We start from the raw sequence: 21,505 nt of genomic DNA, 5'->3' as shown, positions 1-21,505 counted from the left end.
ACCAGACTCATGGAAGAAGAACGCCTCATCTTCCGCCTCGGAACACTTCAACCCCAGGGCATCAATGTGGATTTCAACAGCTTCCTCATTTCCCCTTCCCCCACCTCATCCTAGTTTCTAACCTCCAGCAACACTGTCCCCTTGACTTGTCCGGACTTGTCCGACCTGTCCAGCTCCTTTTCCACCTATCCACTCCACCCTCTCCTCCCTGACCTATCACCTTCATCTCCTCCCCCACTGACCTATTGTACTCTGTGCTACTCTATCCCCACCCCAACCTCCTCCAGCTTATCTCTCCACGCTTCAGGCTCTCTGCCTTTATTCCTGATGAAGGGCTTTTGCCCGAAACGTCGATTTAGAAGCTCCTCGGATGCTGCCTGAATTGCTGTGCTCTTCCAGCACCACTGATCCAGAATCATAGCTACATAGGTCTATTCTAAGCTATTGTTGTACATTTAAATAGCAAACTTAATCAATTGTCTCACTTCAAACAGTTTAGGAATCCATGTTAATTAAGGAAAACCAGGATTCGTGCAAATCATTTTTCATTAACATGCTTGAGTTTTTGAATAGGATTGTTGGAGAGGATTGATGTTAATACTGTTGATGTAATATACAAGGGCCTCCAAGACGGTCTAAGTCATTGGTTTAGATCTGGAAAAACAGGCTCCTAACAGTGACATCTGGAAACTCCGTTGCAAACCTCCAGTCCAAAATGCAGTGATCCGTTTTCTGTAATTCAGCCAGTTTTTATATTCATTTTGTGACTGTCCTTTTTATTCCATGAACTGTAGTTTAGCTCAAAATCTGCAGTGTGATGCCTTATTAAATGCCTCTTGGAGTTCCTTATTCATCACATCAACAGTATTAACATCAATCCTCTCCATCAATCCTAATCAAAAACTCAAGCATTTTAATGAAAAATGATTTGCACTAATCCTGGTTTTCCTTAATTAATGAGACAATTGATTAAGTTTCCTATTTAAATGTATAACAATAGCTCAGAATAGACCTATGTAGCTATGAGCCCCTTTCCTAAGCACATTGGGAAATGTAGCCAATTCTGTGGGAACCAAAGTCAGGATGTAAGGTTGGAAAACTGAACAACCTTATCAGTTTGATCAACAGTCACAGGGTGATAAGGAAGTCGGTAAGAGACATTGTTAGCAGTGTTCTGTCTCATCTTCTCTCTGGTTGCACAGGCTTCCAAGGTCCATACATGACAGGAACTAGATGCCGATCACCATACATGGAACTTTGCACTGGTTGCTCAGACAGAGTTGTGCACCTTAGAGGGAATATTGATAGTAAGGCTGACAGTGATAACAAATATCCTGGAGCTAATGAAAGTATGAAAGGGATATCAGTGGAACCTGTTTATTGATAAGGATATGTGATGTAAGTGCTTTTTAAAAATAATATTGTTCATGGAGTGTGGGCATTGTTGGCTAGTTCAGCATTTATTGAGCATCTTGAATTAATAACAAGGCAGATAAGAGTAACCAGAGTACTGTGGGTCTGCAGTTACTTGCAGGCCAGACCAGATAAGGATGCCAGATTTCGTTTCCAAAAAGAAATCAGTGAACCTGGTTGGTTTTGTTATGACAATTGGCAGTAGTTACTCGGTTGTTAATTGATTAGCTTTTTGTTCTTGATTGGACTTGATGGGCCGAATGGCCTGTTTCTGCACTGTAGCGATTCTATGATAGCTATATAAAATATTGAATTGCGATACTTATTGAGGAAGTCTTGCCTTTATTTCTTTTGAAAATTGTATGTTAGATGAACCACAATTTTAAACTACAATAGTAGGCTATAGGTTGGCCTAAATGGAGACCTAAATATTAAAACGTATGTAATATTGAACTAGAAATAGGTGGAAGAATGGCTCTGTTAATAAAACATGATGTGAGTACAATACAGAGGGAAGACCAAAATTCAGGAAATGGGATATAGAAGCTATCTGGGTAGACGAGAGACTGATTAAGGCAAGAGGTCACTCATGAAAGTTGTGTACAAGTTCCCTAACAGCAACCACACTTTAAGACCATGTACCAGGGAGTATAGAATGGTAGGTTGTCAATAGTGTACAGAAATTATCGTGGAAGATTTTATCCTAAATACAGACAGAAAATGGGGTAAATGTAGGGGAATGGGTCTGGGTGGGTTGCTCTTCGGAGGGTCGGTGTGGACTTGTTGGGCCGAAGGTGTAAGTAATCTAATCTAATCTAAACACCAAAATTGCCAAGGCATGTTTTATACACAAAATGTAGTGCAAATTGACCATGGACAACACCTCTACATTCGTTTACTCTCATTCATTGGTAAAATGATGGAAGAGGTCAGGTGTTAAGTTGCACTTACTCAATGATATCCTACTCACTGACATTCAGTTTGGATTCAACAGACTTACTCAGCTCCTGACCTCCTTGGAGCATTGATTCAAACCTAGAAAAAAAAGCAAAGAGATGAGGTAAAAGTGACTGCCCTTGATGTCAAAATCCCAGCTAATAGATTGTGATTTCAAGGACCTGACAAAACTGGAATTTATTGAGAATCACTTTGCTGGCTGGAGTTATACCTGGCACTTAGGGAAATGGATGTGGTTGTTGGAGGTTGGTCATCTCAGCTCCAGGACACCTCTGCAAGAGTTCTTCAGGGTAATGATCTAGACCCAACCATCTTCTGCTGCTTCATCAATGACCTTCCCTCCATCATATGGTCAGGAGTGGGGATTTTTTCTGATGATTACATAATGCTCAGCATCATTCAGGATCCTTCAGGTACTGAAGCAGGCCATGTTCAAATGTTGCAAGACCTGGTCAACAACAGGCTTGGAATGGTAAATCACAAGTAATCTTTTTGTCACAGAATCATCAGCCATTGCCCATGAATTTTCTATGGCATTGCCATGGCTGAATTGCCCCACTATTAACTTAGGGGTTCTTACTGAGCAGAAATTGAACTGAACCAACCATATGAATACTGTGGCTACAAGAGCAGGTCAGATGCTAGGAATTCTTTAGTGAACAACTCATCATTTGACGCCCAAAACATGACCACTATCAACAAAGTAGTTATCAGTTATTCGGTCACCTCACACCATTTTTCAGAAAATTCAAAACAGAAAAACCTTTAAACAGATGCAGAAAATACTTTATGTCTGGCACTAAAGGAGGGAAATGAGTTGCCTTTATTTGAAAAACCTCAATGCATTTGTTCGCAATGATTTACACTCTCTACAATAACACTTAGTTAAACTGCAACATGATGTGTTGTAGCATGTGGTTTTCAATGCTGCCTGACGATAAACTTGCCATTTTTTAAGAAACCCACCAAATGTACAATGTCTGCCTTTCTCATGTGTGACTCTTGCAATAAATGTGGTTCAAGATAAAATCCTCTTCACAACATTCGTTTCAGTTTCCACTTTTCATTGCTTTGTTAATATTTTTTTGAGTACCTGTTCACACTTTTAGTACAACAAACTCAATGATGCCTATACATCTATACATGGGTTAGCACCTGCAAAATCATTGCAGTGCAAATCTACCAAGCACATGAGCTAGGATGTTGTTTTAATTTTAATTATAAAGGCAAATCAGGAACTTGGAATATGATTCATGTGTGCACCGTTTCTAAACTTACTGCAGTTTCATAACTTCAGTTTATCACCTCTAACATATGATCATCATGTCTACACATTGAAATTTGAATGAACTTCAAGTAATCAAGCTGTTGATTAGGTCAAATTTGTTTCTGAATGCATGGTCGCAGCTTCCAGCTTCACAGTATTCTGTAACAGCAGTTTGGGCTGTGCTAAAGATCAGTGATGTGCATACCATGCATGCAATGTTGATTTCAGTTGTTGCAGTAGCTGCATTTTGTAAGAATTTAAAGATAATTAGAAAAGAAATTATGCATGCATTTATCTAAGTGTAATGTTCCCTTTAAAGCAAACATTTTCAATCATATTACTTTTGCGCAGAAAGTGAGGAGGACTTTCTCTATTGTAGACAATTATGGAAGCTCAATCATTGTGCACGAATGATATGGAGAGAGTGCAGCAAAGCAGCATTGACGTCGATGGTCAGGATGATCTAACTGAATGGTGTAGCAGGCTTGATGGGCTGAATAATCTCCTCCTGTTTCTATGTTCCTAACTGTAGATGTGTGCAATACTTTGAATAATTGGATTAGAAATATCAAGCTGACTAGAGCAATTATCAAAGGATACTAGAGTTTTCAACCTGACATCACGCAAAAGGGGATTGTGCTTGTATAGAATGAACTGTCAGAGGAAGTGGTGGAGGCTGGTACAATTACAACATTTACAACATCTGGATGGGTATATGAATGGGAAGGGCTTAGAGCGATATTGGCCATGTGCTGGCAAATGGGACTATAGTATTTTAGGATACCTGGTTGGCATGGACGAGTGGGACTGAAGGGTCTGTTTCTGTGCTGTACATTTCTATGATTCTATGACAGAGAAATGGAACAATTGGTGAGCTGGGAGAAACTATGAAACTATTCTTATAATTCTACATATCTGCCAGAAGGAAAGCGATCTGTGAAAGTGTTTTGTAAAGCATATTCTTATTGCATTAGTTAGCTAATGCAAAATTCATCTATTTCTTAGTTTGATGTATTAGGTTCTAGATATGTGATATTTGTTTTTCATCAGTTTTCATTTGTATGTTACAGTAAAAGTGATAAAACTTGCAATCTTGTTATTGTCTGTTCCTATTGGTGTTGGGAAATGGCGTTCTTTTTCAACATGATTGGTTTCAGTGGGGATTTAGAGCAATACCAATTTGCATTTTATTATTGGTTCAGGGCATGTGAGCATTGTTGGCCAGGCATTTTTTATCCATCCCTAATTATCCTTTAGATTGGACACCACCTTGGGGAGGTGACATTTTGGGGTGTTTAATGAGGGAGTGACGGCCATTATAAGGTTCCCTTGCTCCAATTGATGATCCAGGAAGCACATTGCCACCATGGCAGTGATGTCATCACTCCTTTGCTAATTGTTCCTGCATTCAGAAACATCAATGCCAGGAAGCAGCCATTAATTGGGACACCAGGCTTGTTCCAAAATGGTGGCAGTGGAGTAGTCATACTCGTGCCTTTGTTCTGAGCCAGGGACCTATCTGCTTCCATCTGCCTTTCTTCTTTCTCTCTCTTTCATTTACTTTTGCTTCTTTTTTTCTTGTTTTTTTCCTTCTTGCTGGCATCAGTCTCACTCCTGGCATGTCAGCAGTGGGGGGAGCGATCCCCTTCCTGGAGTGTCAGCAGTGGGAGCAATCCCCTTCCCAGAGTGTTAGCAGAGGAGGGAGTGGTCCCGTTCCCAGAGTGTCAGTGGTGGGAGCGGTTCCTTTCCCGGAGTGTTAGCAGTAGGAGCAGTCCCTTTCCCGGCGTGTCAGCAGTGGGAACAGTCCCTTTCCTGGAGTGTTTGCAGTGGGAAAGGTCCCTTTATCGGAGTGTTACCAGTGGGAGCAATCCTTTTCCTGGAATGTCAGTGGAGGGAGTGGTCCCCTTCCTGTAGTGTCAGCAGTTGGATTGTTCCCTTTCCCAGAGTGTCAGCAGTGGAGGGAGGGTCCCCTTCCCATAGTGTCAGCATCTGCTATCACATTTTTACGACCCACAACTTGTACAATTTGTGTATTAAATGTCTGTAACATAAGACTCAACAAAATAGTCTCATATTTTTATCTTTAAATCTTTGCAGGAATGTAAGAGGATTGTGATCCGTGTTCACAACCGTTTCGGACACATTGTTCATCACATAAACATTAAAATGTTGTAAGACCAGTACCAATCTCAACAATTCCTTTTCGATGGTAGAGTATTTTCTCTAGTGAGTGTTGAGTTTCTTTGAAATGTAGTCAATTGGCCATTCAATTCCGTCATCATCTTCCTGTAGTAGTACAGTTCCAACTCCTATATTGCTAGCATCAATTGCAACTTTGAAGGGCTTCAAAAATTTGTGCAGCTAAAACTGGTGTGGTGGTTAATACTGCTGTGAAATTCTCAAATACCTCCTGGCATTGTTCTTTCCAGCAAAGTTTTGTGTTTTTCTTCAGTAAATCCGTCAGAGGTGCTACCACGCTGCTGAAATTCAAAACAAACTTCCGGTAGGATCCACTTAGTCCCAAACATTGATGCACCTCTTTCTTTGCGGTTGGTCATGGAAATGTTTTGATGGCCCTTGTCTGCACATTCCTTGGGGTCAACCTTCCATGACCGATGTTATATCTCAAGAACATTAGCTCTGCCTTCATGAATTCTGTTTTCTTTAAGTTTATCACCAGTTTTGCTTCTTGTATTCATTCAAAGAACTCTGCCAACTGTACCAAGTGATCTTTCCATGATCGCTAAAGATCACTACATCATCCAGATAAACTGTACTGTTTGTTAACCCAGCCACAGCTCTGTTCACGAGTCTTTGGAATGTGGTTGGTGCATTCTTCATTCCAAAGGGCATTACTTTGAATTGATATAGCCCAAGTAGGGTTACAAATGCAGAAACTTCTTTCACCTTCTCTGATAAAGGTACTTGCCAATAACCACGTAGTAAGGCCAACATTGTGATGTAAGTGGCTTGTCCAACTTTCTCTATACAGTCCTCCAATCTTGGTATTGAGTATGAGATGATTTTGTTACCGCCTTGACCTTCTGATAGTCCACACAAAATCATTGAGTCCCATCAGGTTCGGGAACTAACATGATTGGCGAACTCCACTCAGATTCGGTTTGATGATATCTTTGTTGAGCACGGATCCACTTCCTTCTGGACCTGTGTGGCTATGACAGGATTAATTCTGTAGGGGAGTTGTTTTATCAGAACAGCATTCCCTTGGTTTACCTCATGCACAATAGTATTAGTCCTCGCCATCTTATTCCTGAATATGTCTTTATACTGCTGAAACAAACTTTTCAACTGGATTCTTTGCCCTTCAGACAGATGGTTCACTAACCTATCCCACTCCTCAAGCACTTCCTCATTATTTAATGTATTTTGATGCACTTCAAACTCCATGACATCTGGCTTTGATTCCTCACTTGGTGGGGCAGTAACTAACACCTGTTTCTCCAGTTCTCTGTCTCTATTATCGTAAGATTTCGATGTATTCATGTGACATACCCAATACAGTTGTTTTCTATCTGGCATCTTTACCAGATAGTTTACCTGACTCAACTTTTTCTCAATTAGATTGGGACCATTAAACCTGGCTTTGAAAAGATCTCCTACCACTGTTAACAATACTAACATGTCATCCCTACAGTAAAATGTCTGAATTTTAGAGTTTTTATCTGCCACCTGCTTCATTCCAAGTTGTGCCCTTTTCAGGTAGTGTTTAGATAATTCACCAACACAATTTAATTTCTCTCTCACCTTAGATACATAATCCAAATGTGAGATCTCTGACTTTGGTCCTGTAAATATTTCTTTCATTAATTTCAAAGGCCGTCTCACTTTATGTCTGAATATTAACTCAAAGCTAATGAACTGAGTAGATTCATTTGGGGCATCTCTAATGGTAAACAATAACTTTTCAGTTACTTCCTTGAAAAACTCAATCAACTTTGTGAGACACTATTTCCCTCGCACAAAACCATGTTGACTGTCGCTAATCATTCCTTGCCACTCCAAATTGATAAAATATCCCATTACAGAATCACTTCCAACAACTTACCTATCACTGAAGTAAGACTCACAGTTCTACAGAAATATTTGCATCTTTGGGTTGAATCTTGCATGTTTTCGACCATTGCATTAAGCTTCTTGGAGGGATTTCAGGTACAAGGCCTGGTGTGATTTTTGCCAAAAAATACCTTCTACCCACACCACATTTGAGAAACTGCTGTCCATTTGGTCAAGGATTGACATTGCCTGTCATGAACAAATCATGGTGCATCAACTACAAAACCACAGTGTCCATGGCTAAATTTCTCTTTTATATGAACACTTGTCACTCTGCAATTACTACACAACTGGATCTGATAGTAGCTACATCCCATCCTTACCCCCTCTAGGGCATCACTACCCAGTCCATAAATCCACTGTTGGCCTAGGGCTTGTTATTGTCCAGGAGGGGAATATTCACATACAGGCAATCACTTGGACAATCCCAAACATGAATTACTGTTCACAGAAAGCAAAAGTTAACACAAACAAAATTCCTAGAAGCTGAGTCTCACCCTGACCATGTGAACCAGATTTTAGATACATGACCAGCTAATATTTGACAGTGAGCTGTTGTCTGCTGCACCCAACTCTCATTGACTGGATGAAGGTGTCAATCAGGTTCTGTCTGGTTTGAAATATCCAATACAGCTGAGTTCGGCCATGGACAAGGAGAGCTTAGTCCATGCCAATCTCCTTGTCCTATTTGGAATACTGCGCCCCTTCCCCGGCTCCTCACTAACTAGAACTTTGCTTTGTTGCCTGCTCCAATGGTGCAGGCCACAGTACACCAAGATGGTGCAGCACACTCTGTCCAGACCATACTGGGGGACACCAGCCCCTCCCGACAAGTCCAAGCAGCTCACTGTCCTCAACAGCCCAATACCTTGTTCCTGCACGAACCTGCTTCACCTCAGACTGTGCTCCTCATCAGTCAGCGAGTGGTGTAATGTGCCATTAGCCATATTTGCTGTGGGTAGCCCTTGACCTCCAGTAACCAGTTTTGTGAGGCACCTGGACTTTCAAAACACTGCAGAGTACTCCAGGATGTAGGAGTCATGGCATCTAGATTAGATTCCCTACAGTGTGGAAACAGGCCCTTCGGCCCAACCAGTCCACACCGACCCTCCGAAGAGTAACCCACCCAGACCCACCTCCCTCTGACTAATACACCTAACACTATGGGCAATTTAGCATGGCCAATTCACCTCACCTGCACATCTTTGGACTGTGGGAGGAAACTGGAGCACCCGGAGGAAACCCACGCAGACACGGGGAGAATGTGCAAACTCCACACAGACAGTCGCCTCAGGCTGGAATTGAACCTGGGACCCTGGTGCTGTGAGGCAGCAGTGCTAACCACTGAGGCACCATGCTGCCCCTAGTAGGGTAGCAGGCACACTCCTTCAGGAAATAGTAACAGGGATGACAGGATCACCTGAACATTAATGGAACGAAGACCCTTCCATTAATGAATTCTGCAGCACGATGATAAGCCCTTCTCAGTGCCACGTGTGTAGAGCTGATGGTGCCCAGGACCTGGAGGGATGCCAGCTATATTCCTGAATCCTATTGCCTGGGATACAGCACTGACCTCATCATTGGAAATGCAATGTTCTAGTTGACCTTACACAGATGGCATCAGTCACTGTTCTGATGTATTTATGGGACACAGATCTCCCATTGCTCCCAGGAAGGGACCAGTCACATAGAGACAGGGAGAGGATGGTCTCCCATTCCTACAGCCCTCAGGTACCACCTCAGCATCCAGCACAGTGTCCCGAGGCATACAGAGGTTGTGTTAGCACTGCATTTCTCCATTTTTAGGAAATAGAATTGTTGCTGGAAACTTCTGGCCCTATGATGTTTAGAATCAATCTAAACATCACGCCATAGACAGAGAACACAGGGGCCAACACCTTCAACATATTGTCTCGCTATCACCATTGTTAACAGCTAACCCGAGAATGCAACTTTTTAAAAAAAGGTTTTGTGATTTACACATGAAAGAAGTGAAACTATCACGGTATTCTAACAGACAATCAATTTTTCAATGTATAATTTCAGTTACACCACACTGTAAATTTTTGTTATGAATTCTGTGTGTTAGGATTGAGCCCTCCACTGCCACCTGATGAAGGAGCAGCACTCCAAAAGCTAGTGTGCTTCCAGTTAAACCTGTTGGACTATAACCTGGTGTTGTGTGATTTTTAACTTTGTACACCCCAGTCCAACACCGGCATCTCCAAATCACAACCTGTAGGTAAGCACTGGGTACACCAACCAGCCCTACAGTGAGACAAGCTGCACATGGATAGCCTAGGGCCATGTCCCCACCATCCAGCCATGTTCAGGTTTAGCAAGTGCAGCGCCTTGGTGAAGCTGCCACTCTGGCTGAGTGCTCTCTCAATGTCTCCATTGTTAATGTTCAATCTGAGATCAATTACTTTTCCTTAAGCAAAAGTATTGGCCAAAGGTCACAGAAATTCGGCCATAATCAGCCATGAACTCATGGAATGGTGGAACAGGTTTGATGGGCTGAATGACCTACTCTATTTCTTATGTTTCTTTCGAGAAGATAGAGCCCACAGCTCTCCACAATCTTGTCTCTCACAGTCCCACATCAGACAATCAACTCTTTACTGAATTCAGTACAGGACTCTCATTATACTTATTATGAAGATGAAGAATCGATCACACAGGATCCCAGGAAACTGTGATCTTACTGAATCCCCTTGCAGGTAGCATTGGCATTTTGTAACGTCATTGCTGCTAACATTATTATGATTGATATGCCAAAGTTCAATTTGCATGAACCATGTTGTAAATCTCCTTTGACCATAATCTGACCCCTAAGCACGCTTATTCTACAACTGTAACAAATGGACAATGAAGCAATTGCAAATGAAATTTAGCTGGGCTTTGAAAATCATCGATTTATGTATTTTGTCCCATTAATATCCTAGTGCCTAGCAAACATGCACACTCCATTTTTGCCCATCACTGACTCTGCCCATCTTGGTCAATGGTTTATGTGTGTAGGACCAGCAGAGGGAATCTCTGGCAAAAGAGGCAGAAATCCCTCCAAAAAAAAAGGCACAGCTTAGATTTAGCCAAAATAAAAAACATAAAAATTAGCCCAATATCTATGATCGACACATTCATGTCTATGTTTGTATGTTGTAATTTGCATTGTCTATCTGTGACCCTCAGTGTGACACAACACAGATGGCCCCATATTCACCAAACCCTGCAAAGTTTTGTTGAATGTTCCCTGCCATCAGTCAATCCCAACTAGTGACAGTGGCTGTTTCTGCTCATTACTTTGGGACTGTAGTTACCTCTGCTGCGAATAACTGTTTCTCTGGTAGCTGTAGGTGTAGGACTGGTAAAGATAGGGAGACACAATAATTGGTGCCAACTTATCTTCCCATCTGGAATCTCACATCACTTATGGTCTTGAGGTTTTCAATGCCTTGTAAGCTTTTGGAGGATTTTTAGCCCCCATATTATGAATCAATTTGCTGATATATGATGGATGTCAGTTCAAAAGCTCAGAGATTTACAGAATCTATTAGATTCTATATTTGGTGACACAGCATCTAATTAAAAACCAGGCCAAACCTATTACTAAAATTTCAATTGAAAACCTCATTTACTTATTTCACTTTGACCCATTTTCACAACTCACAACTCTTGTCTGAGGATTCAGTTAATGAAACGGGATGCATTTTATATTGAGAATTTCACATTTCAGTTTTATTATACCTGAATGTGGTACAGTGCAGCAAAGGCATGAGTAAAGAGAATGCAGGTCCTTCCTGAAGCAAAGCAATTTAATGACAAGTTGATAAAAGCAAAATCAAGTAGCAGTGAGACTCAACACTCAGTAGAAACCTTCAGCTGTCATATTGGAAGTTTCAACACCAATTATATTTGCAATCCAGTCAAGATATTTCTTTGATATGCGAGTGTAAATCCCAGGCTCTTTGGTGGTTAGATCAGGAGGACCATACGACACAATGCCTTTGTACTTGTTGTTACAAATTAAAGGACCACCTGAATCACCCTGGAAAAAGAGAAATGCAAAATACAATAATTAAGTCGAATTGGCTAAATTTGAATCTGATTAGATTGCAATGTATTCCTGAAAATGTGTTGCTGGAAAAGTGCAGCAGGTCAGGCAGCATCCAGGGAACAGGAGAATCGACGTTTTGGGCATAAGCCCTTCTTCGGGCTTATGTCCAAAACGTCGATTCTCCTGTTCCCTGGATGCTGCCTGACCTGCTGCGCTTTTCCAGCAACACATTTTCAGCTCTGATCTCCAGCATCTGCAGACCTCACTTTCTCCTGCAATGTATTCATGTCATGTTGAACTGTGCTTAGTATGTATGCACACACTAAGCATTACAAGAATGTTAAAACATATACACAACTAAGTGAATAATTGTAATGGATCATGGATACTTCTCTTCAAACAATCCCAGAATCTTACAATACAATAGAGGCCAGTTGATTTGATATACCTGTGAATGGGTAATTGGACTCCCATATCCCTGCTTTTCTATGATAATCGTGTCACTTCCCCATCCTTAAACAACAGTCCAACTCCTTTTTAAAACGATTTATAGAATCTGCCTCCAGTAACTTTCCAATGTTCCACATATCGATAAATCATTAAATGAAAGAAATTTTCTTCTCTCTTGATTGATTGCTAATCCTTGTGAATCCATGAATTCTTGCTATTGAGCAAAAATGTCACCATGGAGAACAGCTTTAATTTGGTTCCTCTATCAAAGATGTTTTGGACTGGGATGGACACAGTCAAAAATCAAATGACACTGAGTTAGATCCAACAGGCTTATTTGAAGCCACAAGCTTTCAGAGCCGTGGCTCCTTCCTCAACTGCCTGAGGAAGAAGGGGAGCTCAGAAAGCTTGTAGTTTAAAATAGACCTGTTGGACTATCACTCAGTGTCATTTGATTTTGATTTTGTCTTCTATCAAAGCTCTCATTATCTTGAAAACCACGGTGAGGTCACTCTTATGTTCACTGAAGAACATCCTAACTTCAATCTCTCCTCATAACTGAAATGTCTCATCCCTGACAACATCCTGGTTAACCTTTATTCAACATCTTGATCTTTTGCATCATGCCTGAGTTTTGGTGCTAGAAATGTCCTCAGTTCTCCTGCAGAATTCTAAACAATGATGATTAATATTTCACCCTGATCTCTTTCCTTTTGCATTCTATGCCACTGTTTATAAACAAAAGTAACCCATTTGATTTTTTAAAAACATTATCAACACATAGGTCCCTTTGCTTATCAACAATTTTCAAAGTCATACCACTTATAGAAAATATCTCTTTCTGTTCTGGTCTTCGCAAAGTGTTCAACTTCACTTTCCTCTGCAGTCTCCATTGAAGTCTATCTGCCATTTCTGTGTCCATTTTAACTTCTTGCCTGTGGCCTCCTGTATTCTGGAACCATCCTTATCATTATAGGTTACAAGTTTACTCTCTGAAAACTTTATAATGCTACTCCCTACATCTGAGTTGATGTCATGTGAAATGTAACAACAGTAAAGGATCCAAAAATAATCATGGGGAACCATCGCTGCACCCTATGACTTCTCTGAAAAGCATCAAAATAACATTACCGTTCCATATTCAATCCTTTACTTTCCTCTTAATTCCATGGCCTTTTATCATTTTAATAAGCTTTAAGTTGACTGCCTTTTAGAAAGGCTTTCTGTTTTAAACTGTTTTCTTTGCTCAGCTTACTATGTGGGAGATGGCACTTAATACCAGCTTCTTACACAAATTCCAAAAGCTTCATGATTCTTTAACGAGGAAACACAGCTTCAAAGTAAAGAGCAGCAGGTTTAGAGTGGATTGAAGGAAAAGGTTTTTCACCCAGAGGATACTAGGTATCAGTAATTCACTGTCTAAAAGGGTGGTAGAGGTGGCAACGTTCAAGGCATTGAAGAAGTATTTAGATGAACACTGAAATGGCATAGCATGCAAAGTTAAGGGTCAGGAATGGTATTAAAATAGATAAATGTTTGATGACTGGCATGCACATGGTGAACGGAAGAACTTCTTTCCATTCTGTAAAACTTCAATTAGTTTATTCTTATGACTCTATGATATCAGCTACTACAGTATACTCACTTTGTATGAGTCTTTTTTGTGTTTGCTGTCACCAACACAGATCATATCCTTAGTTATTACAAGCTCACAATTAGAAGAACGATCCTTAACTTTGCATTCTTTCCTATCTATTACACTTAGCTTCACTTCTCGAAGTGTCTCGGATGGAGGTTTTAATTTTGCTGTTGCTCCCCATCCTGCCACTGTACAGAGAGTTCCAGGTTTCACATCTTCACTGTTATTTTTCGGTAGTTCAAGCAGTTGCACATATTTGTTAAGCTTTGCTTTGCCGGAAAGCTGTGGTACAATATCAATAAATTAGCATTTTATGATTTTCAAAAGGTAAAGAGAGTTTTGTACTATTACTTTATTCCAAAGGAGGAGTGAAATTTTCAAGTTGTAAGAAATCTGCCCTATAATTGTTTTCCCCTTTGGTTTGAACATTCCCATGGTTTGGAGTAGATAGACTATACTATCATTCTTTTTTTAGAAAACTAAACATGGTATGCAGGAATAACGGAAAAAATGATCAATAGAATTCAATGTCAGTTGAGTTTCAAAAAAATTGTAGGAATTATGAATTGAGTGGAAGTATTTTGTTCACAGAACTTTAAAGGCTTTGGCCCCAATTTGGCCCTGAAAAGGTTAGATGAAACTAATAAAATTCTAATTTTATCTCACAAGGTATAAAATTAAAAACCAAGAGCTAATAATGAGTCAATATAAAACAATAATAAGACTATGATTAGAGAACAGCAGAATTGTGTTGCACACTGTGGCAAGTATGTTAAGGCTTTAGAGGGGCGACAATGGGGAAGCAAGTGCTACACAACTACCTAGTGCAAGAATCATCGCAAAAACTAAATTATTTTTTGAAGTATGAAGGAATTAACAAATGAAGACACTTCTATTAGATAGATTATTGGGTGGGTTATAATAAATGTTGTGAAGGGAGTGGTGAGCTGTGAAGGGACCAAACAAAATAAAAGGCAGCAGTCTTTCTACTAATTGAAAGAATAAAAGCTAAACATAAAAAAAAATCAGTAAGCAAGGTTGGTGGAACTTGCTTACAGAGAGTTGTGGGACTGAGAAACTACAGGTTTCACAATTTCAGGTTTAGTTGTTGATGCAGAAAATATTCCGCCCTTCAATATTAAATTGGGTAGGTGCATGAAGAAAAAGACAATGCGGGGACTTGGTCAGAATATACAAATGTGGTTAGGATTGTTTTGATTGCACTGAGAAGGACTCTCTTCAAACTACATGGCTGCCAGGGGAGCACAACATTTACACTGCTTTACTGCCTATTGTGCTGACTAAATTTCTTACAGTTTCTTTAAGCTATGGATGGCATGGTGACACAGTGGTTGCCTCACAGTACCAGAGACCCGGGTTCAATTCCCGCCTCAGGTGACTGACTGTGTGGAGTTTACACATTCTCCCCGTGTCTGCGTGGGTTTCCTCTGGGTGCTCCGGTTTCCTCCCACAGTTCAAAAATGTGCAGGTTAGGTGAATTGGCCATGCTAAATTGCCCATGGTGAAGGGGTGAAATGTAAGGGAATGGGTCTGGGTTGGTTGCGCTCCGGCGGGTCAGTGTGGACTTGTTGGGCCGAAAGGCCTGTTTCTACACTCTAAGTAATCTAATCTATGCCAATTTATAAAAACTGTCAAAATCACACAGAAATCAATATAAATGATCATGTACAAGAATAGCATGAAACTTAAATCAGATCTCTTCTCTAACTCCCTCATCATGTATAAAAATTAAAATTTGAAGCAATCCAACTATCATTTATGTATATTAGCCAGAGAACAATTAACAATTCACAAAATTCATATAATGATATCTTGAACATTGTAAATTATATTTAGACAATATCAAAATATAAAGAAAATTGTGGAGAAATAAAAAATGTTACCCAAACACAACATAGAACACCAGAATTATTTTGGACATTGTTGCATTAGTAATGTTCCTGGAAGCTCTAAATTTTGACACCACATTAAATTTCATGCAATTTGATGATATCATTCCATCTTGGTTGGGGAAATCAGAGAGAATATCTCTAGATCTCAAAGGGGACAGATGTGTCACATAAACCCCATGATAGTCTTAACAATGTCTAACTTGTTCACTAATGTCCTTCAGAGAAGTAAATCTGTCATCTTCACCCGGTCTGGCCTACATGTGACTCCAGACCCATAGCAATGTGGTCAATGCTTGACTGCCCTGAAAAATGGCCACTAAATTATATAAATTGCTGAAAAGTCTCAATGAAGAAATTGGACAGACCACTTGGCATCAACAAGGCACTAGAAAAGACTGACAAATAATTACTGGGCTCAAAAACTCTTTATTTATCCACTGATGCTGTGAGATCTGCTCAGTTTCATCACTTTCGGCTCTTATTTTACTCTCTTAACTGGATTTAAACCAAATAAGGTGTGGACCCATGTAGTCTAGATGGAACGCACACTGTGCATTAGTGAGCAAGTTATTACGGGTGCTGGAGATCCAAAACAAAAACAGGAAGTGCTGGAGAAACTCAACACGTCTGACAGCAAGTAGGAAAGATAAACAGAGTTAACGTTTTGAGTCCAGTGACCCTTTTTCAGTTATTCTTGTCTATGTGTGCTAAATAGTGCTCCTGTTAGAGCTGACAGACATACCTGGATGACAAAGATGTAGAAATTAATATGAGAAATAAAAAGTGTGCTTATGACAGGTGTAAGATAGAAAATGCAATTGAAAACCATGAGGCATACGGAAAGTTGAGAAAGCAAATAAAAGAAGCAAAGAGGGATTATGAGAAAAGACTAGCAGCTAATATAGAGTCCCAATGCCTTTTATGGCATATGAATAGTACAAGAGTGTTTAAAGGAGGAATAGGGCTAATTAGAAATCAAAAAGATTTATTAATGGTGGCTGGTGGCATGGCTGAGGTATAAAATGAATACTTTATATTTGTCTTTACAAAAGTGGTGGATGCTGTCCAGGCCAGGGACAGAGGAGAAAACTTTGTCTCGAGAATCATTCAAAGTTAACAATAATATTGACATATATGGTGCTGGCCATAATCTTTTCTTCTTCCCTTGACTTTGGGGGGAAGTTAGAGAAGACTGGGGAATTGTAAATTTTTCAAGAAAGGTTGTAAGGATAATTCCAGCGATTGCAGACAAATAATTTCAACTTTGGTAGAAACAAATATGTAGGATAGAATTGAAAGTCACATGGAAAAAAGCGAATTGATTAGAAAACGTTGGCATGAAGTTCTAACAAAATGCTGGAATTTTCTGAAGTGGTAACAGAAAAGGTCATTCATGGAGCTGTTGCTGTTGTGTGCACCACAAATACACAGAGGCATTTGATATGGGACCACACAACAGATTTATGAGTAAAGTTGAAGGTCACAGTATGGTACAGTAGCAACATGAATACAAAATTGGCTAAGTAATAGGAAACAGAGACTAATGATCAATGGATATTTTTCTGCTGGAGGAATGTTTGTGATGCAGTTCCACAAGTGCCATCATTGAGATTCTTGTTTTTTTTAGATTAGATTCCCTACAGTGTGGAAACAGGCCCTTCGTGCTGTGAGGCAGCAGCGCTAACCACTGAGCCACCGTGCCGCCCCAGTGTATTTTCCTAATATATATTCATGATCTGAAGTTTGGCATGTACTGTTCTTCTTGGAGAGGAGAAGGCTGAAAGGAGATTTGATATATGGTTTCAAAATCACGTGTGGACTTGATGGAGTGGATAGGAGAAATTGTTTCACTCATAAAGTAAAACGAATCAGAGGGCATAAATTTGAAGTGATGTGTCAAAGAAGTGAGGGTGATATGAGAAAAATCTTTCTCACCCAGTAAGGAGGTAGGGTATAGAATGCACTGTCTGGAAATATGGAGGAAGCATGTTTAATTGAAGCATCCAAATGGATATTGGATGGTTAGCGTGCAAGGTTATAGGAAAAAGCTGATGTTGGCATGAAGGAATGATGGTCATTTAAGAGCCAGTGCAGGCATGATAGCCTGATGGCCTCTTCCATTCTATAAAAGTTCTGTGTTTCTGTAACATAATCACGTTCAAATTTGATGCCCTTTCAGTGCTGCCAATCTTCATTATCAGTTCTCACGCATGAAAAAATACAGCACAAAACAATTTTTTTTGTGTGTCTGAATCTTAATGTTTGTTGTAACTTAACTGATAAAACTGGCAGACCTCAATTATTTATATCGATTAAATTAACTCTAAGAATTAGATCACATAAAGCTGTTACTTTTCTATGAAATGAAATGCTTCTTTATCCAGATTAAAAGCTTGAAACACCACAAAAGAATTGGAACAAAATAATTAAAATTCATACTTCAAGTAGCATGATGTCATTGTCTGGAATTATATTGTCAAATTCTGGATGTGGATACTGCTTCTTGACCCGAAGTATTTGTTGACTTTTCTCATTCTGTTTAAGAGAATGTGCTCCAAGAACAACTTGAAACTGTCTATGCCTGCATTTCATCAAATGGACAGATCATTATACTTCACTTTCATCAAAACAAAACACACTTGAGGCAACCATGGGAAAAGAAACAATTGGAGTTTCAAACAGTATAAAAATGACAAGCTGAACAAAATTGAGCAACGCATTTTATTTACTATTTCTTTCATACTTAAGTCAAAACTTGAGTGCACACTGCAGAAAAAGACCAATTGGTTCAATTTGTCTACGCCAATCTGAACCCAAGTGAATTTGCTATCATCTGCATCTATATCTTTACAATCTTTCTGTACCCCATTATACATTGTGTAGCTCTTGTGTAGCTCTGTGTTCCACCCCAACATACATTGATATTGCATTTAAATAGCAGCTTAGTCAGTACCTAAGAAGTTGGCATTTTACTTAAATGCTTCATCAGATACTAACTAATTTGTTGAACATTTCCAAAATGTTCAGTTTTTATTTCAGACTTGCAGTAATTACATTTTTCGTTTGTTTAACATATATGCAGTATTGTTAAATCTAAAGAAAAAGATACACACAATAGGAAGTGTAGTTTTTATCTAAACGGTAAAAATAAAATTGAAATCAGTTAAAAAATATTCAATATGGAAATTCCAGCTGAGGTTGGGACAGCATATCTGGCCAGTAACTCTGTACAATTTGGGAGGTAGTTAGTCATTCCTTAGCCTCTGTGTCAGTGGTGTTCTCCCATACCACCAGGTGTACCGCCATTAGTGATGTTAGCAATGCTGGATCTGAGGAATTCCCAATGTAGAGAATTCCAGTCTTCACCCACATCCTTCTGTTTCACACACAGAAAGAAACTTGTCTGTTCCAAAGCTCAGCATCAACCCAATACAATAAACAATAGACAATAGGTGGAGGAGTAGGCCATTCTGCCCTTCGAGCCAGCACCACCATTCATTATGATCATGGCTGATCATCCTCAATCAGTATCCTGTAAGAGACTTTGGAGTGCAGGTTCTTGGCTCCTTGAAAGTGGAGTCACAGGTAGATAGGATAGTGAAGAAGGTGTTTGGTATGCTTTCCTTTATTGGTCAGAGTATTGAGTACAGGAGTTGGGAGGTCATGTTGCAGCTGTACAGGACATTGGTTAGGCTACTGTTGGAATATTGTATGCAATTCTGGTCTCCTTGCTATTGGAAAGATGTTGTGAAACTTGAAAGGGTTCAGAAAAGATTTACAAGGATGTTGCCAGGGTTGGAGGATTCGAGCTATAGGGAGAGGCTGAACAGGCTGGAGCTGTTTTCCCTGGAGCATCGGAGGTTGAGGGATGACCTTATAGAGGTTTACAAAATTATGAGGAGCATAGATAGGATAAATAGACAAAGTCTTTTCCCTGGGGTCGGGGAGTCCAGAACTGCAGGGCATAGGTTTAGGGTGAGAGGGGAAAGATATAAAAGACACCTAAGGGGCAATTCTTTCACGCAAAGGATGGTACATGTATGGAATGAGCTTCCAGAGGATGTGGTGGAGGCTGGTGCAATTGCAACATTTAAGAGGCATTTGGATGGGTATATGAATAGGAAGGATTTGGAGGGATTTGGGCTGGGTGCTGGCAGGTGGTACTAGATTGGGTTGAGATATCTGGTTGGCATGGACAGGTTGGACCGAAGGGTCTGTTTCCATGCTGTACATCTCTATGACTCTATGACTCTATAATAGCCAATATTATTGATTTATTGATTGATTTATTGTCACATGTACCAAGGTACAGTGGAAAGCTTTGTTTACGGCCGGAACAAGAAGATAATAATAAGTAAGGATTTAAAAAGACTTCGAGGCATACAGGTTACATTGCTAGGTTAGATCAGCGTGAGCAAGATCAGCATTGCTTGAGGCTAGAGAGTCTATTCATAGTCTAATAATGGCCAGGAAGAAGCTGTTCCCGAACCTGCTGGTGCATGTGTTTAGGCTTCTGTATCTTTTGCCTGATGGAAGAAGTTGAAGAAGATCATATATGCAGATGCCTAGCTAATTCCTGTTTCTAAAACTACAATCCAAATAAGCATTGCCCAAGTTGTGCTCTATTTTGTACAGTTCTGTCCTGGCCAATTTGCTAACTGCCTGCTACTGTGAAAAAGATTCATTGGTGATTTTGTGATCCCTGCAGCTTATAGTAAGGCTCCAATAATAAGGCCATATTCCTGAAAACAGACTCACTGGATTCTTATTGATACACGTTAGTTTGATAAGAGGACTTGACATTGGTGTCATCAAGCTATTATTCATGCAAGTTATACATGCAAGTATGTGCAATGGTCATTTTGTTTAAACACTAAATTGCTCAGAATATTATCAAAATAATCACGTTTCTCATAGAGGTGACATGTGAAAACACAGCAAAGTCATTAATAAATTGTTACTAGAATAGTATTTGTTCCTGTAAGATCTATACAATCCTGCAAACCAATGATCGAGCAAGCTTACCAACTGGACAAGCAGAAGGAGACAAAAATATTCTCAAAGGCACAACCTTGAATTTTCATGAATTTCAGAGGAACAACTTATCAAATAAAACCATGCTCACATTAAAGAGTTATATCAGGTTTGCTATCTAGCAATAAGATCATCTATAAAAGTAAACAATTAGATGTAGTTAATGTGGTCTGGGTGTGGGGGACATACAATTTACAAAGTTGAGTCAATAAACATAATAAGACTTCATTTATAGCCATACACATGACAACTTACAATTTACAATGTGCTGCTGTCAGTATCCATTTGGGACTGATCAAAGCCCCTCCACAATGGTGTGTGTAACACTTTGCTTTACAATTATAATCTTGGATAGAGACCATATAAGGTCTTGAATGGGGTTCAACTTCATGTCCTCCAATAATTTCCACACCATGATCTGTATTTTAAAGAAAGATGTTGTATGGTTATTAAGTTACTGAAATGGGCACTAAATTAGTATATTCTGGATCAGTGATGCTGGAAGAGCACAGCAATTCAGGCAGCTTCTGAGGAGCTTCGAAATCGATGTTTCGGGCAAAAGCCCTTCACCAGGAATAAAGGCAGAGAGCCTGAAGGGCGGAGAGATAAGCTAGGGGAAGGTGGGGGTGGGGAGAGAGTAGCATAGAGTACAATGGGTGACTGGGGGAGGAGATGAAGGTGATAGGTCAGGGAGGAGA

General features: G+C 39.9%; 1 protein-coding gene across 1 annotated transcript in view; it reads right to left on the bottom strand.

The window, feature by feature from the left end:
* Positions 1-11,428: 11,428 nt before the first annotated feature.
* LOC122554931 overlaps positions 11,429-21,505 on the bottom strand; it is a 100,984-nt gene continuing 90,907 nt past the window's right edge. The window contains exons 10-13 of the mRNA XM_043700360.1: positions 21,063-21,225; positions 18,213-18,354; positions 13,867-14,142; positions 11,429-11,762 (exon numbers count right to left, since the gene is read on the bottom strand). Coding sequence (XP_043556295.1) covers positions 11,580-11,762; positions 13,867-14,142; positions 18,213-18,354; positions 21,063-21,225 — 764 coding nt within the window. The 3' untranslated portion in view covers positions 11,429-11,579. The remainder of the gene's footprint in view (positions 11,763-13,866; positions 14,143-18,212; positions 18,355-21,062; positions 21,226-21,505) is intronic.

Source organism: Chiloscyllium plagiosum, chromosome 1 (genome assembly GCF_004010195.1).
Source record: "Chiloscyllium plagiosum isolate BGI_BamShark_2017 chromosome 1, ASM401019v2, whole genome shotgun sequence".
In the NCBI taxonomy this organism is placed as follows: Eukaryota; Metazoa; Chordata; class Chondrichthyes; order Orectolobiformes; family Hemiscylliidae; genus Chiloscyllium; species Chiloscyllium plagiosum.
Note: the sequence above shows the minus strand (reverse complement) of the source record. Positions and strands in the feature narration are given on the sequence as shown.